This window comes from Meriones unguiculatus, chromosome 5 (genome assembly GCF_030254825.1).
Source record: "Meriones unguiculatus strain TT.TT164.6M chromosome 5, Bangor_MerUng_6.1, whole genome shotgun sequence".
In the NCBI taxonomy this organism is placed as follows: Eukaryota; Metazoa; Chordata; class Mammalia; order Rodentia; family Muridae; genus Meriones; species Meriones unguiculatus.
The window spans coordinates 12698307-12718740 of NC_083353.1; the positions used below are offsets into that span (position 1 = coordinate 12698307).

The 20434-nt window shown below is 44.7% G+C and overlaps 1 protein-coding gene across 1 annotated transcript in view; it reads left to right on the forward strand.

Annotated features, from left to right (window-relative positions):
* Dnah6 (dynein axonemal heavy chain 6) overlaps positions 1-20434 on the forward strand; it is a 198328-nt gene that overhangs the window by 119712 nt on the left and 58182 nt on the right. The window contains exons 47-58 of the mRNA XM_060383520.1: positions 2188-2340; positions 4078-4218; positions 6091-6333; positions 7878-8045; positions 9158-9393; positions 10902-11163; positions 12593-12716; positions 13849-14045; positions 15541-15744; positions 16381-16506; positions 19271-19435; positions 20333-20400. Coding sequence (XP_060239503.1) covers positions 2188-2340; positions 4078-4218; positions 6091-6333; positions 7878-8045; positions 9158-9393; positions 10902-11163; positions 12593-12716; positions 13849-14045; positions 15541-15744; positions 16381-16506; positions 19271-19435; positions 20333-20400 — 2087 coding nt within the window. The remainder of the gene's footprint in view (positions 1-2187; positions 2341-4077; positions 4219-6090; positions 6334-7877; positions 8046-9157; positions 9394-10901; positions 11164-12592; positions 12717-13848; positions 14046-15540; positions 15745-16380; positions 16507-19270; positions 19436-20332; positions 20401-20434) is intronic.

The window sequence follows — 20434 nt, forward strand, 5'->3', positions numbered from 1 at the left end:
AGCTCCTTCTTTGGAAGTACATACAGAAACTAAAATCACTTGCACAAATATGCTGCACTCAAGCATAACAACTAGAGCTACGTGTTGGGCCAAATTCACTCTAGAATCCAGAGGCCAAGATGAGCGATTTTAAATTCTATAGCAAAAGGCTTTCACACACATACACCATTTAAACTTTTTATTCTTTTAATCATAATATGGCCTTGGCAGAGCTTGGAAAAACTCAACCTGCTACTTAGCAGGCGAAGGGAACTGAGGTGGATATTCAGGCCCCACAGGATGGAAGGAGAGAACTGCATAGTGAAAGTTATCCTCTGATCTCCATGCACACTCTTACACACACAAACACACAAAGAATTAATACATTAAAATTCAATAAAAATTAAATTTAAATTTCTAATAAGGAACAATAAGCTAAATATAAATACAATTTTGAATTTGAAAAAAAAATAGAAACAATGAAAACTATTTTAGCTGAAAGTTTATGAAGAAAGATAATAAGAAAGCATCAAGGCAAATGAAATGAGGAAACAAGATTAAAGCACAAAAACAAAAGACAAAAGTCAGCATTTTATCTTAGTGAAAATCAACAGAGTTCTGAATAGCAAAAGACCTAACAGAAACAAGACAATAAGTATTTCTAATATTTTCACTAATTAGGAGAGAAGAAGCTTATATCATAACATATAAATTACCTACTCAAGTTTAAAAGAAAATCTCAAGACATAAGTGGTTGCAAAGTCTGAACAGACTCTCTTTTCCCTGAAATTCTTTATTTTATTCTTTGAGAGTTTTCCGTTTACCCTGTCCTCCACGACCTCCATCACACATGCCCCTCCCACCCTCATACCCTCCTCTTCCCTTTTATTACAACCCACTGAGCCCACTTAAGATCACCACGTGCGCTGGGTGTAGGGCCAGCTCCTGAACCGTGAGCAGCCTGCTAGGGGCTATCCCCTTGGAAAAAACACTGACTCAAACCATTGCATGAGCCGTCGAAGAGCAGTAGCTTCTTAGCCAGACCCAAGGCCTCATGTGCCCCTCCCCACACGGGCTGGAACACGCCCGGCTTGAGAACATGCAGGATTTGTGCAGAGAGGACAGCTGCTGTGGATGACAAAGCCGCGTCACGTCCAGAAGGCACTGTCCTGTGGTAGGCCTCCCGAAGAGAGAAGCCAATGTGGCTAACTTGCTTTTGCTTCAAAGACAAAGACACACCAATTAAATTCTCCAAAGTTAGCACTGACAAAAACCCAAGTTAACAAAAGCAGATGCTAAGCATCGCTAAAGTCATAACTTGACCTAAATGAGAAATAGTTCATGTACTTTAAATGCTAATGTCACTCCTGGCAATTTGATCCATGAAAACTAATTTGCTCCCAGCTGAATTAGTAATATAAACTGAATTGCCAACCATTGTGTCCATGGAAATGCAAGGCACATTGTCTCCATTGTGCGCTGCACTCCCATAGGATGAATACTCCCCAGAAGTGTGGCTTAATGTTTACAGTAAATACATAACTGAATGGAGCAGAATATACGATACTTGTATGTATGACGTTGATGGGTAAGATAACTGGACTGGTAGGTGTTAACTGTCAAATTGATACAATCTAGAACCACCTGAGAAAGAAAGTTTCTGTTGAGAATGCTCTAAGTCAGATTGGCCTGTGAGCACATCTGTCTTGGCTGTTGATTGATGTGGGAGGGCCCAGCCCACTGTGGGCAGCACCATTCCCTAGGCCGGAGTGCGGGAGTCTCAACAGCAGAAAAAGAGCAAAGAAGCCAGGTGAGTGTGAGCAAACAAGCCACAAAGACAAGTTTATTTCTCTCTGCTTTTGGCTAGCTGCTATGTGACTAGCTGCTTTGAGTCCCCTCCTTGACTGCAACCTGGAATTGTACTTCAAATAAACCCCCCTTTTCCCCAGTGTCACTTTTGGTGCAGGGTGTTTTATACAGCAAGAGCAGTGAAGCCAGAACAGATGCAAATGCCCTTCAGGAGATAAAACAAGAGAAAAAGATGGAAACTCAGTGCCATCACCAGGTTAGGATTTAGGATGCTAGCTACAGTTTAAGAACCTTTTAAAAGTGGAGCTGGTACCTGTAAGTGTTGAAATGCGCACTCAGTAACCTCATGGAATAACTGTAGCATGATGAACTCACAAGGACCACTCACCTTTTCTGCAGATCGTCGTGGAGGAGTTCCTTGAAGATATAAACAATATTCTAAACTCTGGTGAAGTGCCGAATCTATTTGAAAAGGATGAGCTGGAGCAGGTTTTAGCAGCCACCCGGCCAAAAGCAAAGGAAGCTGGAATTTCCGAGGGTAACAGAGATGAGGTAGCACACTTCAGAATAATTACACCGCTTTCTAAGCAAAGACTGCCTTAGCCTTCTGTTCAACAGCCCACAGTTCACCTATGAGGAATCCCCGGGTAGATTTTTTATATGGTGTTCTTTATAACTCTATGTGCTTTGTTTTCTGTGTTTCAAGTGTTAGTTCACCATACTTCCAGAAACGTCCATGGAACACAAGCCAGAAGTCCCACTGCCCCACAGAGGTTACAGTCTGAGCCAGCTCCCTTCTTTGAGCCTGTCCTTGTTATATATACCTGCAGTGTCTAGCCTGTGGGACACTGCAGGCACAAGCCTAAGGCTCTTTTTGTTTCCTGCACAGTGAAAACAAATGCGTTTTCTCCCTCTGGAACAGTATAGCTGCTACCCACCTCCATTTCTCCGGCACCGTGATTTCAGACAGCCCAGTCCCTTCCCTTCTCTCTGCACCTTCTTCCACTTTGGTGCTATTATTCCTGGATAGTTGCTGTGTCCCCTGTGAGAACTGTCCTGGGTCGGAGATGATAAGCACAGTTAGCAAGTCTACTGCAGCTACCATAAGCCAAAGGGGATTCATTGGGGAGGTGCAGAACCTCAGGAGGCTAAAAAAGAGAAGAGGCCTGACCTCCCGAAATGAAATGAATATGCAGTGCACACTGTCCATTCCTGTCCTGTGGAAATAATCTGACTAGAAGCAGCTTTCGAGAGAAAAGGATTTATTTGGCTTAAAATTCCGAGTTACAGACCCTGGTGGCAGGGAAGTCAAGGCCGGACCCTGAAGCAGCGCTTCTCTCACATACAGTTCAGTGGCTGGTCCATGAAATGGTGCCTCCCGCAATGGGCTGGGTCTTCCTACATCAATAAACAGTCAAGACAATCTCCCACAAACACTCCCACAGCCCAGCCTGATATGGAAGCTCTCTTCCATATTGTTTTAGGTTATGTCAAGTTGATAACAGAAACTAACCATTACATACTCTGTGGGAGTTAACAGCCATGGGAGCTAAGCCTCTACTGTGCCACTTCTGTTTAACCTGGGAGCCCATAGATAGCCAGTCACTGCACTCCTGTTACCAGCTGCCGGCCACAAAGCAGTGTGTCCTCCTCTGTGGCCAGAAGCACCTGAAATAGGAGTAATACTTAAAAATTAATGTCTCCAGGGCTGTGCCACTTCCTTCAGCCTGTACAGCTTCAGAAAGAAATGCCAGGACCCTGTCCCTTCCTCCTCACTGCTCTGTCAAAAAACAAAACCTAGGAATGTCTCTCTCCACTTTATTCAAAGTCATATACAATTCTCAGGTTGCAGCGGAGACTGGAAAATGTCTTTTTCTTTCTCGGGCTACCAGGCATTGAACCCAGGGTCTCACATGCGGCGGATGAGCTGTCCATCGCTGAACTCCAACACTCCATTCTTTACTGTTTGACGCAAGGTCTCACTACATTTCCAGCCCCACTCCTTTTTCCACTTTACAAAGCCCAGGGTCCCCTGCCTAGGAAACAGTCCTATCCAGAATTAAGATGGGTCTTCTCACACCGAGTAATGTGGCCAAGCTAACCCCTCACAGGCCCCACCTGCCCCACCCCTGCCCCCAAGTCTAGATTTTTTTCTTTTTGTCACCCACACTTCGATTCAATGTTGGCAATTCATTTACCCATGCTAATTTTATTTGGTGATAGCACCCTCACTTGTCTTCCTTGCTGCTTCCTCCTTATTTTACATTGAAAACCGATCTTTGTTGCCAGGTGTTCCAGTATTTCATCAGCAGAGTACGACAGAAGCTGCACATTGTTCTCTGCATGAGCCCGGTCGGCGAGGCCTTCCGGTCCCGATGCCGGATGTTTCCATCCCTGGTGAACTGCTGCACCATTGACTGGTTTGTCCAGGTTGGTGGCACCCCACGACACCTCTTTGAGAAGACAGATGTGCTTGTTTGGGGAAGCTACCGCACTGAGCTCAGCTCATGATGCTTGTGTTAGTTCTGAACTTAACTCAGACCGGATGATGGCGATGGTCACAGAACAAAGAGAAAACACGGTTTGTAAAGGGAGGGAGCCACTGACTCTGAAGTCATTGTGAGCCCAGCAACAGCTACTTATGTCCATGGCCAGAAAGAGAACAGCAAAGCAAAGAGGCAGAGCCTGAGAGACCCAGGTCCTATTCCCAGCACCCACATGGTTGCTAAAAGTTGTCACTAATACAAATTCCAGAAGGTCTATCTACCTCTTCTGGCCTCCAAGGGCATTGCACACATGTGGTGCACAGACATACATGCAGGCAAAATACCAATACACATAAAATAAAAGTAAATAAATGTCAACACAAGGGAGAATCAGAGTCAGTGAGTGCAAGCAACAATTGCAAGAAGTTTTCTTGGAAAAACACGAGTAAAGACTTGAGTGATATGGGGAGGCCAAGAAAGTCCCAGCTTTAATTTTTATTACATTATTTATTTAGGGGCAGGGTGCATGCCACAACACTTGCATGGAGGTCAGATGTCATCTTGTCAGTTCTCTGCTTCCCCCAGGTGGATCCAGTGGTCAAATTCAGGTTGTCAGGCTGGGCAGCCACTGCCTTTACCTGCTGATCTATCTCGCTGGCCCAGGAAGAAGGACTTTTGCCCAGCACTTTTAAAATCTGGTGTGTTGATAAAAATGGACCAGCATTAAGCCTCATGCAACTGATGTCACTGAGTAGTAGTGACACATAGGGTGAGGTTGTCACTGAAAAGCTGTGTCCTGGGCGACGGGAAGGAAAGAGTGAGGGGCACCAGTGCAGGTAGGATAGGGGAAGAGCTCACTGAAATTTTATTTGCTTCTGTTTGTTGTTGTTGTTAATTTGTGTAACAAGCAAAACCATCCCCTGAAAGTACCATACAGGGGAAACAGAAGTCTAGGCTACAAAACTGATGTATTAGGAAAGGCAGGATCTTGTCTAGGATGCACGTGGGGACAGTGGTCAGGACCTGAAGGTGAAGCGAACCAAGTCTGCTGCTCGCAGTCCCAGAACGAGGGAGTCGGGAAACAGGAGGATGGCTTCTCCTTCAGCCTGGGCCACAGACTGAGGGATCCTGGCTCAAAAACTGAGGGAGGGCGGGGCTTCTCCTCCACTGTACCCTGAGCAGCAGCACACGGTAGCTCAGGGTTGCGTCTGACCAAGGGTCAGGGGAGGAGTTGAGGCCTACATGGGACGGTCATGACACTGACGGACCCGACCTCACAACTGCACCACAGTGACGTGTAGAGATCCTTGTGACTTGCGTAATTCTGTGCATGCAGTTCCAAAGATAACCCGCCATTCCTTCTAATCAACCAGCGCTTATCAGCAACTTCCGTGTGCTTGACACCGTTCTGGGAGCACACTGGTCAGAAGGGCAAACCCAGTCATGTGGTAAAAAGGTCCAGTTGATGAAGCCCCAAAGGCAGCGGTAGGAATTAGCTAGGTGAAAGGAGGGCTGGACAAGAACCCCAGACCCGTACCATTTTTAAAATAATTTATTTATTACTTTTATGCACATTGATGTCTTGTCTGCATGTATGCACATGTGAGGGTGCTGATCCCCTGGAAATGGAGGTGCCGAGAGTTGTGAGCAGCCACGTGGGTGCCGGGAATTGATCCCGAGTCCTCTGAAAGAGCATTCAGTGCTCTTAACCACCGAGCCATCTCTCCAGCTCCAAATACCATCTCTTAATGGTTGAACAATGTGTTATAAAAATGACCAATAGAATTTTTTTTTCAGATTGCCTCTTTATTTACAGTGGCCCAAGGAAGCGCTTCTGTCTGTGTCAAAGACATTCTTCTCAGCTGTCGACACGGGAAATGAAGAGCTGAAAGAGAAGCTTTCCCTCATGTGTGTGAACGTGCACCTGAGTGTCTCCCAGATGGCAGACCGCTACTACAATGAGCTGCGCAGGCGCTACTACACCACGCCCACCTCCTACCTGGAGCTCATCAACCTGTACCTGACCATGCTCACCGAGAAAAGGAAGCAGCTAGTCTCGGTACGTTTAGTCTTGTCTGTAAAACCAGTCTCTCTTTCGGCTTAAAGGCAAGCCTTTGGAGGGTGGATAAGACCTCTGCCCCCGTCATTCCCCAGTTGCTAAGCCATTGCTCTACTGAGCTGCGCCTCTATCTATCTAAAGAGCCATCTTCAGACCAAGCCATATTCTTCACGACCTGTAAAGGCACCGAAGAAAGGTCTTGCTGTTTCAGAGCAAGGGCCACTCCCTTCCTGAATGTTTATTCTTTCCTTCTTTCACTGGTATGTGCTGTTGGCTCGGTAGAATAAAGACAGCACAACAGCACCGAAGTGGAGCAGACCTCTTACTGTCTCTGCAGGGCTGAGCATGGAGGAGCTTGCTGCTGAGCTTTTGTAGCTTTGTGATGAACAATAGAGCTGAGTGTTGAATGCTCTTGCATGTGCTGATTGTCAGCACCAAGACCAAAGACTTTACAGTCACATAACCTCCATGTCACTAAACTCTGAGTCCTACACCACAATCTTGAGCCTGTTATAAAAGGTCTATAAGCTTGAATACAGGATAACCCTAAACTGGGCACAATACCCATGTCTACAATGCGAGCACTTGAGCTATGGAAAATGAGGACCAGAAGTTCAATTGCCATGCTGAGCTAGTGAGCTTGAGGCTAACCTGGGCTACATGAGAATAAAAGTTAGCGCAGGTTTTTTTCCCTTAATTTAGAGAATAAACTTTAGAAACACTTACAGATTCTACCTGGATTGTTGTGAAATTTAAATAAGGTTCTGTAAAAGAAAAAATAAAACAAACACATAAGGCACTGTGTCCATGAAGTACTTAAACTTTAGATAGACAAAGTGCCCAGAAACAGAGCCATTGATATGATCCAAAATTCCAACATAGTAGATGCAGCACAAGTGGAAGCCTTTGCTACTTGTGTATTTAAAACACTTGGGGGGGGGGGGTCTTAGCCTTGTAAAAGGCATCACTTGTAACTAGCCCAGCAGTCACCTTTGAATTCTACTCATATGAAATTATCTTCTTTGTGTATCTTCAAAGCAGTGCCTCCTCTTCCTTCCAGTGGAGTCCCTAGTACTGGATACCACCTTTGAGGCCCCAGATGAGGGCTTTCACCCCTAGGAAGTGGGGTTCAGATAAGACAGCCAGAGCTCTGTGCCCAGGGCTCTGACTAGCCTGTTCTCACGGCCCTGGGCACACACCAGGCAAACAAGCTCCTCCGGGGATCCCTGCCTAAGCTTGTCCCTCACTTTTAATATACTCCTGTGAAGAATAAAACTAACAGATTTTGGTCCCTTCCCTCAATGAGCCAAATGGTTAGGGACAGCCCACAGCTGTAGCCAGAGATCAGACTCAAACACAGGTCCCTGAGGAGGCCAGTTCCTAGCGTTGTGTTACCTATAAAGGTTTTCCTACTTGCAGTGGGTTCACAACTGGAAGGTTACAGAGTGGCATGATGGTTCTGTAGGTATAAAATTTAATGTATAAATAGTGAATGACAGCAATCTACAGCTTGTGAAACTTGGGAAGTTTTTGTTGTCATTTAGGCCCGAGATCGTGTGAAGAATGGTCTCAGCAAGCTACTAGAAACAAATGTATTGGTAGATAAAATGAAATTCGAGCTTTCGGCTTTAGAACCTGTGCTACTACAGAAATCACAAGCCGTTGAAGCCCTGATGGAAAAATTAGTGGTGGATCAAGAAAATGCTGATCAGGTAAGAGTGGGATGGGAATGGCCAGAGGGGGAGGAAGGCGTCAGCTGGAGCCTCAAGAACAGCACACAATAAGCGCCCTCGTTTTCCTCATTGCTATGACCAAATATCTGTCAGGAAGCAGTTTAAGGGGAAAAGGGATTGTTTGTGCTCACAGTCTGAGGGGTACAGTCACTCCATCATCTGGGGATCGGGGCTTCAGGACTGTGAGCCAGTTGGTGACAATATATTCACAAGCGAGAAGCAGAGACAGGTGAACACTGGGGTTCAGTGTGCTTTCTCCTTTTTATTCAGCCTAACACACACACACACACACACACACACACACACACACACACACACGCCAAAGGATGGTGCCACCCACAGCCAAGGTGGGTCTTCCCTGATCAGTTCAACCTTTTTGGAAACAAGCCTACAGACACCCCCAGAATTGTATTTCCAAGGTGACTGTAAATTCCGTCAAGTTGACCATCAAGATTAATTCACGGTAAGTGATCCAATCATTTTGTTATGTGTGTCATTAAAATAGGTACCAGAACTGGTGATGCTATTTTTCTAGAAATTAAGTAATAAGTTGTAAACAGTATTGCTTGACCAAATGGGATGGTTCTCCACCACTGACTTGGTACCCCTCAGTGACTAGAGCTGAAAGAGTCATGGGAAAATTTGTATCTGAAGTTGAACTACTTGTCGATGTTGTCACAAGACACGAGAGAGACGAAGCGTGAAGGAAGCTCACCACTGGTCTAACACAAAGAGCAAAAACAGGTCCTTATCCTGCCTCTTCAGACACAAGTCAGATGTCTCTTATCTGAAATGCTTAGCACAAAAAGTGTGATTTTTGAAATGCTTGCACACACGTGAGATACACAACAGGAGACTCAAGTCTAAGCCCAGCCCATTTGATTTACACACTTTATAAACATCTTGCAGTAACTTGGTACAATCGCTCTTAGCTGCCTGCTCTCAACTGTCGCTGTCCACATGAGGTCAAGCGTGGGACTTTCTGCTTGTGGCAGTGTTTGATGCTCTAAACGTTTCAGATTTCAGACTTTTCTTCCTAACGTTGCTCAGCCTTAGTTTGGCCTCTTACGCACCTTTGATTCTGTGGTTAGGTCCGTACTGTTGTACAAGAAGATGAAGCAGTTGCAAAAGTGAAAGCTGAAGAGACCCAAGCCATAGCTGATGATGCCCAGAGAGACCTGGAGGAAGCACTCCCTGCCCTTGATGCTGCCAACAAAGCACTGGATTCCCTAGATAAAGCAGACATATCCGAGATTAGAGTCTTCACGAAGCCCCCTGACATGGTCATGACTGTGATGGAGGCCATCTCCATCCTCCTAAATGCCAAGTGAGTCATTCATAGCGTCCAGGAGATCTTTCTTCAATCTATTTTCTCCATTTTCGTATCTTCTCATATGTTTATTTATTCTATTCTCTAACCACCTCTCTTTGGTTTGATTGGTTACTCGACAAACTTATTCACCAAGTGTTTTAGTCAATGTCTATTTTAAGATAGATTGTGGAAGATATAAAACTATTGTCTAAAGGATTCAGGTAGTTAGGGGTAGAGATATAAGCAGGGCTTTTTGAAGGAGAAGATGCTCAGTTAGAAAGTGAGACCATGGAAAGAGCTTGGAACATTATGATTTTCATGGAATGAGGGGGATCTGGGCAGACGGGCAGTGATTTCATCGTGAAAGGTCATATGTCTATTATGCCAAATCAATTTTCTCTTTATAACATTTAGTTTTCAAATTTCCTTCAACAGTATAATCCTTTTAAAAATTTCATACACACATATACACATCTACATGTATATATGTGCACACATATCAGTGCATACATAATGATCTTTCTGTGTGGAGCTGAGCAGAGTCTGAAACACCCCAGTACCGCCAGGCATCTCCAGTCATTAGGCTGACATGATCGTCAGACACGTCACTTATGCGAAACACAGATAAACATAAGCAAAGGGGGCCTAAGAACCACTGGGCATTTTTTTAACATCGTCAAAATTTCTTCAAAATACCAACATGGCAGAATCTCAAAAGAACGTGTTTATTTGACCAAGAGATGCAAAGCCTGACTAGAAGACAGTTCTTAAGACATCCTAGCAAGAGAAATAAAAGGTCAAAGTTGAGGCAAAGGAGAAAATGTAAGCACGGTGGTATTTTTAAAATAAAAACTCTAGTCTCGGGGCTGGAGAGACGGCTCAGCAGTTAAGAGCACCCACTGCTCTTACAAAGGACCCCAGTCAATTCCCAGCCACATCAGCTGGCTCACACCCACCTGTGGCCCCAGCTTCGGGGCATCTGATGTCTCTCTTGGCCTTCACAGCCATTACGCTCACATATGTACATTCCCACATATAAACACAAACACATCATTAAAAATAAAAAAGAAAATAAATCCTTTTTTTTTAAACTACTGTTTCTAGACCGGTGGTGGTGGCACATGCCTTTAATCCCAGCACTTGGGAGGCGGAAGCAGGTGGATTGCTGTGAGTTTGAGACACAAGACTGGTCTACAAAGTGAATTCCAGGACAGCCAAGGCTACACAGAGAAACCATGTCTCAAAAAAATAGAAAAATGAAAAACTGCTGTTTCTAGAATGACGAACATTCCTGAATCCTTCTTATTTTGTACTTCATTCTCTGCTGAGCCTAGGTTGTAGAGATTAAACATCCAGTTAGCTCTCTACCCATGAGTTGGCTGGGCCATTAGCAGAATCACAGTGCTAAGGTTAGGACTGGCCGCCCACCGTGGTAATCTTCTAGTGTTCTCACAGGAGTCCCTCCTGCTGTTAGCCCATTGCCTAATAGCAAAGCTGTTAACTCCCTGCAATCTGTCCTTCAGGCCTGACTGGCCAACAGCAAAGCAACTTCTTGGTGACTCTAACTTCCTAAGAAGGCTTCTGGAGTATGACAAGGAAAACATAAAGCCTCAGATCCTGGCAAAGCTTCAGAAGTACATCAACAATCCTGACTTCGTGCCTGAGAAGGTGGAGAAGGTGTCCAAGGCCTGTAAATCCATGTGCATGTGGGTGAGAGCCATGGATCTGTACTCCCGGGTGGTCAAGGAAGTTGAGCCAAAGAGACAGAAACTCCGCGCTGCCCAGGTACGTTACCACACAGCAACACTTTACAGAACAGAAGGTCATGACCAGCTGTCATTCGCACGCTCCGTGGGAGGCCACTGTGAGCCTCCTCTGAGCAAGGGAGTGATTATAGTCCTGAACAGTAGCTTATTTTCAATAATAGCAGGCAGAGATTTTTCCCCCAGAAATTTTCTTTAAAGTCAGTCTTTCATAGCATAAGAAAGATAATCTTGAGTAGATTCGTGTCCTTAGTATGGGGGGGAGACATCTGTGATCTTGTGAAATTCCTGATAGTCTCTTGCGTTTTGATGGTCGGCATTCCTACACCTGCTGGTGTCATCCCGGGTGTCAGAACCACTGAACCCATCATCAGACATGAGCTCTTCAGTCTTCTCAAGAACAAAGAGTGGAACAGGCTGCTGAAGCTATGGGTGTCGAGCAGGGAAGATGCTTTTCTAGATGCACCCAGACAGCAGATACTACTCCAGCTCTGTGACCATCCCACAGAACCAGCCAGGGCTCTGAAATAAGTCCTCAAAACCGTGAAGAAAGAGAAGCGAGAAGTGGGTTGTGGAGGGAGGAGGAGAAAGAAAAAGTCCTAATCTAGTTCACAGCCTGTGCAGAAACAAGCAGCTATTCACCGTTGCTGGGAGAAGCGCCTTCTCATGGGCAGGGTGCCCATGTTCCTATAAGCACCCTAACGAAACTCATTAGGTTGTTGAAAACAAAAGGCATAAAGGTGGAAGGGAGACTAGCTGGAAAGAGGAGGGGAACTGGGGAGATCGGGAGGGGCACAAGAATACATTATATACATGTATGAAAATGTCATAATGAAGCCCATGATGTGAAACTCATATATACTGATAAAACATTTTTTAAAATAAGCAACATCCTAGTTGTGGGCCATGGCCCTTAGTTGGTAGACTTTTGATACAGAGAACTAGTTATGAAATATTAATCTCCATCACATGTGAATATTTAATTTGTTTTGTAATTTAAAGTCATAATCCATTGTGGTAGCTCCTACATCCATTTCTTGCTTCACATCAGGATTTGTTTTGTTGGCCTTTGCTCTTGTTCTTTCTTTCTTTGTTTTCTTCTGATCTTATGTTCTACTTTATGGAGAGGCCAGGAGTTCATGTAGCCTATGCAGACCTTAAACTTGCTATGTAGCCAAGAATGATATTAGATGTCTGACCCTCTTGCCTCTACCTCGCAGCCGTTGGGATTACAGTGTGCACCACCATGGCTGCATTGTTTTATGCAGCACTAGGGATCAAACCTAGGGCTTCACAAATGCTACACAAGTATCTCACCATCCAAGCCACAGCCCTAGCCCACGCAAGATAGAAGTCTTTGGCGCCATGATAAAAAGAACACATTTTAAATCAATGTTACACATAGGCAAATCGATCTTTGTAGGACCCACTTGCTTGCTTGATTTTGTTAGGCCGAACTTGACATTACAATGGCTACCCTGAGAGAAAAGCAAGCATTGCTGAGGAAAGTGGAGGATCAAATAAAGGCATTGCAAGATGAGTACGACAACGGCGTGAATGAGAAAGAGAGTCTGGGTAAGAGACTCAGGCCTTGTTTTGGGCAGAAAAGGCCTGATTTCCAAAAGAAAAAGAATTTTTAGAGTCAGAGCATAGCTTTTTTAAAGACCTTATTTTATTATTAATTATGTCTATGTGTGTGTTTCTCTGTGGGGGGGTATAAGCACATGCATGCAGTACCTGCAGCCGCCAGAAGAGGGCGTCGTATGCACCAAAGCCAGAGTTACAGGCAACTGTGAGATACCTTTACATGGGCGTTGGGAACCACACTCAAGTCCTTTGCAGGAGCAGTCAGCACTCTCACCTGCTTAGCCATCTTTCCAGCTCCCAGATCGCAGCTTTAATCTAACATGTTGGATGTACTTCACCCAGAGGAAGGAGCACGCAGTGTTGTAGGTGGTGATTAATATTTACTATTGATATATCTTCTGGTAAAGCTGCTGTTAAACCTAAACAGCTGTATAACCAAATCACCACACTGAGACTGGGTTTATTTAGTTAACTTAGAACACACTGCTGGGCAATAGTTACTCCATCCTAAACCTCCAAGCCCTCATAGTCTCCTAACATTTAGATTTCCCACATTGTACTTGCTTTTAGTGATATCTTAGGTCCAGTCTGTCTCTCCACATAGTTGCAAGATCGCTCCTCTAGCTCCCTCTGCAAGCTCTCCTAACCTTTTCTCCTCCCACTCCTTCCTGCCCTCTAGCTCCTCCCACTCCTTTCCTGCCCTCTAGCTCCTCCCCTCTTTCCTGTCCTTTGGCTCCTCCCTGCTCAACATTGTGTCTAGTTGCTTTATTTGGAAGTTTACACCAAGTTGAGACAGGATGCTTAGAATGAGTATCCCAATGCAATATCCGGATTGAAACCAGAGAGTAGGGGGTAGAAATCAGCATCTGAATGAACAAGAGTAAGGTGTACACATTTTAAAAGAACATTATACCAACAGTGCAGGAAGTCCTTGGCATGGAGGAGGCTAGACTTGGCTCTGGAATGTACACAGATGAGGAGTTAGTGTGAGCTTCGTAAAGATGAATTGACATCACTAGCCCCATAACACTAGTTCCTTTGAAAACCAGAGCAAGTCAATCAACTTTCAATAGTTCAGAAACTATTGACTAACATCCCCACTGTTCTCCAAACTGTCCAGCAAAGAACATGGCCCTGACCAAAGCGCGCCTGGTGCGTGCTGGAAAGCTGACAGCTGCACTAGGAGACGAGCAGGTTCGCTGGGAAGAAAGCATCGAGAAATTCCAGGAGGAGATAGAGAACATCGTTGGAAACGTGTTCATAGCAGCAGCCTGCGTGGCTTATTACGGGGCTTTCACGGCCCATTACAGGCAGATGGTGAGTAAGACTGCCGTGAGGAGAGTGACTGAAAGCAAGCGGAACTGGCACGGGTATGGAGGATCCATTTCCCTACGTTTAGATGGAAGTTCTCCACCATGGCAATTCACCAGGGCAGAAGTATGTATTTGCATACAGAGAGAGACAGAGATAGAGATAAAGAGATGGAGGAACAGAGGGACAGAGACAGAGAAAACTCTTCACTTCTCCCATTAGCTGGTAACAGCATACACCTGAGCTTCCAATAGCATATAATTGTCTCCCTTTCCTTCTTCTACACTGTAACTATCCATCACTCAACACAGAAACCTGGGGGCAGGAGGGAAACAGTGAGGTCCCTACTTTTATGTCAGAAATGGCACCTAAAGTCAGAAGGATTTGGTGTTGTAAAGAGACTAGACAGAGAGAGAGAGAGAGAGAGAGAGAGAGAGAGAGAGACAAGCATAGAGCACTTGAGGGAGGAGATGGAAAGAAACAAGACACTGGATGAGGAGTGTGTGTGTGTGTGTGTGTGTGTGTGTGTGTGTGTGTGTGTATTCAGAATTATAGGCAGTGATGAGCCACCTAATATGGGTATTTGGAATACCCATGTTCCCAACAGTTCCCATGTTCCCAAGCAGTAAGCACTTGAAAAAAATATATAGACATACATATAGATACACACACATATCAGAAGATAAATATTCTGTCTACATACGCTTTCCAAGAACTAAATTATCAGATTGCACAGTCATTTTTTTTATGAAATAACTTTCTAAAACTGTTCACCTTCTCATGTATAAGCGGATTTTAGTCACATAGTACAGGATAGACATACTACAACGCACAGACCCCAAGAAGATAAGCCCGATGGCCATCTTAGGCTTCATGTGGGCCCACTAGTTAGGGGAGTGGGGGATGTGTCTTATTTATCACGTTTCCCTGGTGGGACTTTCCTACCAGGCCACAGGGGAGGAGGACAAACTCAGCCCTCATGTGAATAGATGAGCTGGGGTATCTGGGCAGGGGGTCTCCCCTGTTCTGAGGAATAGGGGAAGGGGATGTTAGAGGGAGGGTAGGACTGGGAGGAGAGGAGACAGGGGCCTGTGACTGAGATGTAAATTGAATTAATAATGATAATAAAAAGACACACTTTGAAAGGTAATGAAGAAACAATGTTCACCTTCATGAGCAGCGAAGTATGGTCTAGGAGTCACCCAGACACGGCCGGTGTTTAAGGGTCCTCTGATTCAGTGTGAATACCCTCTGTTGGGAGGAGGGGAATACAGTTGTGTATTGTGCGGTACTGCTCACAACCACATGAGAAACATGCAGTCCACGGGGTGGGGGTGGGGGGGATAGTATACTTGGAGTCATGACATGGCTCTGGCATTAGACTGCTTGGTTTTTAGGTCACTTTTGTGTTCCAGGTCCCCTGGGGAGACCAGCAGGTCACAGCTCTCCCAGCCACTGGCCTCCTGCTGCACTCCATCATATATTGTCCCTCTTTATACAGCTTATAGAGTGCTGGATCAACTACTGCCTAGTCCTGGAAATCCCAATCGACCCCTCCTTCAGCCTTATTAACATTCTCGGAGATCCGTACGAAATTCGGCAGTGGAACACAGACGGCCTGCCCAGAGACTTGACATCAACTGAAAATGGCATTTTGGTTACTCAGGGGAGAAGGTGGCCTTTGATGATTGATCCACAAGATCAGGTGTGTAACAAACACGTTCAATAGCATGGCCCTCTGCTGACTGGAGCATATAAGAGAGGATTGTCGCATGATTGAAAGACCTAGACTTAGGGAGTTGAGACGCCTTTACTAGGAGTCCCTCATCTTACAGAAACGTTCAGGGTTGTGAAAACAGGCCTCTGTAAGAGCCCTTGTTCTTCCTTTTGACTGGTTTGTTTAGAAGGTTGGCCATTGCTTTTCTGTTTCTATTGGGGAACACATACATTGGCAGAAATTCACAATCATGCCACCTTTTACTGTAAAAAGTCTGAAGAATCCAGGTGAAGTCAAGATAGATGGAATTGGGGGCAAGCCTGCCTTCAATTTACAGACTCCTGCTGTGTGACTTCCTAAAGCAAGGTGGCGATTAGGACAGGAAGCCCAAATCAAGCCTGGCTGTCCTTTTCCTTCTTTTGTTTTAGTTGAACAAAAGAAGAAATCTCAAACATTAGACTTAGCAGGTGTTTTTAATTTGGGAGAAGAATTTTTTTATTTGTTTTGTTTTGGAGTTGTGTTTTTTATATCTCCAATTTATTTCTAGACTGAACAACAGCTCTAAACTTTATTCTAGAAACTTCCACTTTCCCGACATTTTGCCTTCTCTGCTCTCTCACACAGGCCAACCGCTGGATAAGAAACAAGGAAAGCAAGGGTGGGTTAAAGATCATTAAGCTTACAGACAGCAATTTCTTACGGACACTGGAAAACTCCATCCGACTGGGTTTACCTGTCTTGCTGGAAGAGGTTCTATTTTTATTTGCCTTCTCATGTTAGTTCCTAACTGTCAGATGTCTGGAATGCTGCACAGGCCAATAGGCCACATCCACACTCGTGAAGGACGCCAGTCAAGTCCATTTTCAAATTGGTCAAGGCAGTTGCTACTCAGCAGCACCTTCTCAGATGAGTTGGAATCTGTTGGTTGAAGGGATTTTTCACCCCACTATTTTGTAGCTAAGAGTCTCTACTTATAATGCTGCTCATTCCCAGGCCTTGCTGCAGGCCTTAAAGGATAAAAGTTTCAAAGCAGTAAGGACAGCAGGAGCCCCTGTCCACATACACGTAACACACTAATGATGAAACATGAACCGTTTGGTAGAGTAATCGTTACTTCTACTTAGGCATAAAGTCAGATTAAACTGGCAACTAATAAAAGTGAAAATTTTTTGAGACAAGCTTATGTATACAGGCTCATCTCAAACTTACGATGTAGCCAAAATTTACCTTGAATTTTTGATTAACCTGCCTCTACCTCCTGAATTCTAGCATTACAGATACGTGCCACCAAAGCTGGTTTCTACAGTGCCAGGGCTGGAACTTGGGGCTTTTGGCATGCTTGGCCAACACCCTAGCAACTCAGCTACATTCCCAGCCCCTAGCGGGTGGCTCGTTGAGTTAAGATGTTCTACTGTGACATTTGTTACTCCAAGACTAATTAGTTCATTCATTCCACAAACATTTGAGAACACACAATACGACAGAGTCCCTGTCCTCAAAAGCCACAGACTCATTGGGAACAAAGATAGTACACAAAAAAAGAAAAGCGGGCAAAGCTTTGAAAGAACAAGCAGGACACAGAGACAACCAGTAAGAGCAGGGACATGGTCCTGATCTGCTTTCATCCTCTGGCTGGGATAAGACAAAGCAACTTGGGGACAAAATGATTTGTGTGACTTACACTTCCAAGGCCCAGTCCATCACTGAGAAAGGTTGGGTAGCAACAAGAATGCTGCTTGTTGGGTCCTTCATCGACTCATTCTTGGTTTTGTTAACACAGCCCAGAGTTACCTGCCTGGGGGATGGCTGGGCCCTCCATCATCAATCAGTCATCAAGGCAATGAATGTCACAAACATGCTGACAGGCCACTCTGACGCAGATAGTTCCTCAACTGAGGCTCCCTCTTCTCAGATGACTCTAGGTTTTCTCAAATTAACAATAAAAACTAACCAGCACAGAGCATAGAGAGGGGGAGATTTAAGCTGTGATTTCTTCCTCAGCTCAATCAGCAAGAACATCTCCTGGACAAGGAGAGTCAGGAACCAAGGGGGTTGCCTAGTAACCGTACTTGGCCTCCTTAATTTGCCATTCCATTTTTTATAACGGAAAAAGGAATAAATAAAAGCATGAGCTGTGACCACTTCAATCCCAGGTACAAGTATCTCTGGTTCAGCCCAAAGGATGCTCAGAAATGACACTGATCAGGGGTAACTTGGCTGCATCCCTTTCACGGTAACAAGGACCAATAATCAACATGATGGCATCCCAAACATTTGTGGAAACCGAACAGTCACAATTTTGTTCTCAGTATCCTAATTCATTAATCTTTACTTCAACCTTACCATAAAGCTACTATTATTATCCCATTCTTCCAATGGAAAAAGTGAGACATTGAGAAGCTGAACTATCTTAACATTCTTGCCTGCTTAGAAAATAGAAAATGAATTACAATACTCCCCATTTGAGCCACATAGAGCACCAGGGCCTCAAAGCAGCCATGCTTTGGTGAATGCAGAGAAGGTTCCAGAATGAATCCCAGACCCTGCCTTGAACTGATGTCATGTGATAGAGGGAAGTCTCTGGAAGGCTTTGGCACAGTTAACTACGTTAGCTTCAAGCTGTGCTCTCAACCCTGCTTTTACTTTCAGACATGAGAGGGCCCAGGGACTTTTCCTTTTTCATAGCAGAGGACAAAATTCCTTCAGTAGTGTTGTGCCCCTGTGTAAGAGAGCCTTTTATCTACAGCAGAGCACACCCTGGAGTCCCAGCCCTTGACAGGATGCTCCAGCCGGGCCTTCCCTCCTCTCCAGGGCTCGAAGTTATCACCATCATGTGCTCACCCTTAGATCCTCTCTGTATTTGCTGCAGTGGTTCTTCCAGACTTTGTTACTACCTGCTAGTGAGCATGAAACCAATCTTGTCTATCTCGGCATTTTGTGTGGAGGCCAGGAAGGAGGCAGTTCATGCGTGTGCATGCACTTGGAGGCCAGAAGTTGACCTCGGACGTCGTCCTCTCTCAGGCTACACCTTGTTTTTCCAAACAGGGTGTCCCACTGAACCAGGAGCTCGCCAATTAAGTATACAGTCTTAAATGACCTCAAGGCAGATTATTAGCTTGGTTACAAGATCTAGCAAAAGTTCAGTCTTTTTGAGATCAAGAGGTATTTTTAGAAAGACGTTTCACCACATAGACCTACTTGTTGGCAGACAGCCGAGGAGGGGGTCACCCAGCAGTCATTCCCCATCTTAGCTTTCCTCTCTTAGCTCATTTCTCATGGGAATGAGCAGCATGTGAGATTATCCTAAATAAGTGAATTGCCTTTGTGTGCTATTGTTCACTTAATTAATAAAATCATAACAAAACCAGTACTGCTAGAGTTAAGGAAACACATGATCACATTAGGAAACACATGATCACGGGGAAAAATATTTATTCAAAATAAATTCTTAGGCCCTTATGGATGTTGATGGCATCCATTTTTAAACCTTGCATGATTTGTTTCCATTTTTAAGCTCAAAGAAGTGTTGGATCCAGCTCTGGAACCCATTCTCTTAAAGCAAATTTTCATCAGCGGCGGAAGACTACTCATCCGCCTTGGAGACTCAGACATCGATTACGACCGGAATTTCAGGTTTTATATGACAACCAAAATGCCGAATCCCCACTACCTGCCTGAGGTGTGTATGAGCTGCTAGTTGTGTGTGAGCTAGATTGTGTGTGATGAGTCTCCAAAGCTTGGTGGGTTCCCGCCTACAGGGACAGCTGGCAACTCTCCTGTTCTCCCTTTTCCCCCTCTACACCCTTCTTCCTTTCATAGGACACAAGCAAGTCAGTCCCCAAAGCAATGGCCTATCTCACGGCACTGTTCAAATACCCATACACTCCCAAGTAAAATTGTCACTTATTAGGAAACTCTAGTAATTGGGCGAATCAAGAGAATCATTGGCCAGAGTTCCAGTGATGTTGTTACACACGGCAGAAGGCATTGTCCTTTCCCTTCTCCTCGCCACTGATTTATTCAAGAGACGTCTGACTATTATGATAGTATGGTAATAGTTTCCCATAAAAATGTTACGATAAAATGAAAGAAGTAAAGCTCATCTTTCTACAAATAAAGCTTCTTTTTAACAAAGCCATTATGTGCAAATCACTATATATACCCTATGAATTCTTTAATAACTATCAGAAACTAAAGCTTGACAGAGCCAAGCAGGTTTGCCCAGCATCATGAAAGCACTGAATGGTGCAGCTGGAATTCAGACTCAAGGTGTTGATTCTAAAAATGTGGCTGCTAACCCTTTTCTGGCTCGTCAGTCCTTAAACTATCATGTAGAATCCTGGGTTGAGGGGAGAAGGGAGGGAGCAAGATTAACACTCCTACTAACAGAGAAAAATCATGTTTGAATTTTGAGAGCCATGCTATGTTTGGTGTGTGGGGGTAGATATGTGCATAAGCAGACTAGAGATGCCTCTTCCTGGATAACACGGAATCCTATTCTTGTAAAAAAACAAAAACACACTTTGTTATACCAGCCTGAACTTGGGCATTCATGTTCTTCCTGCTCCTTTTTCAGGTATGCATTAAAGTCACCATCATCAATTTCACTGTAACTAAATCAGGTTTGGAGGATCAGTTGCTAAGGTAACTGCAAGAGAGTATGTTTGGGAAGCTCGGG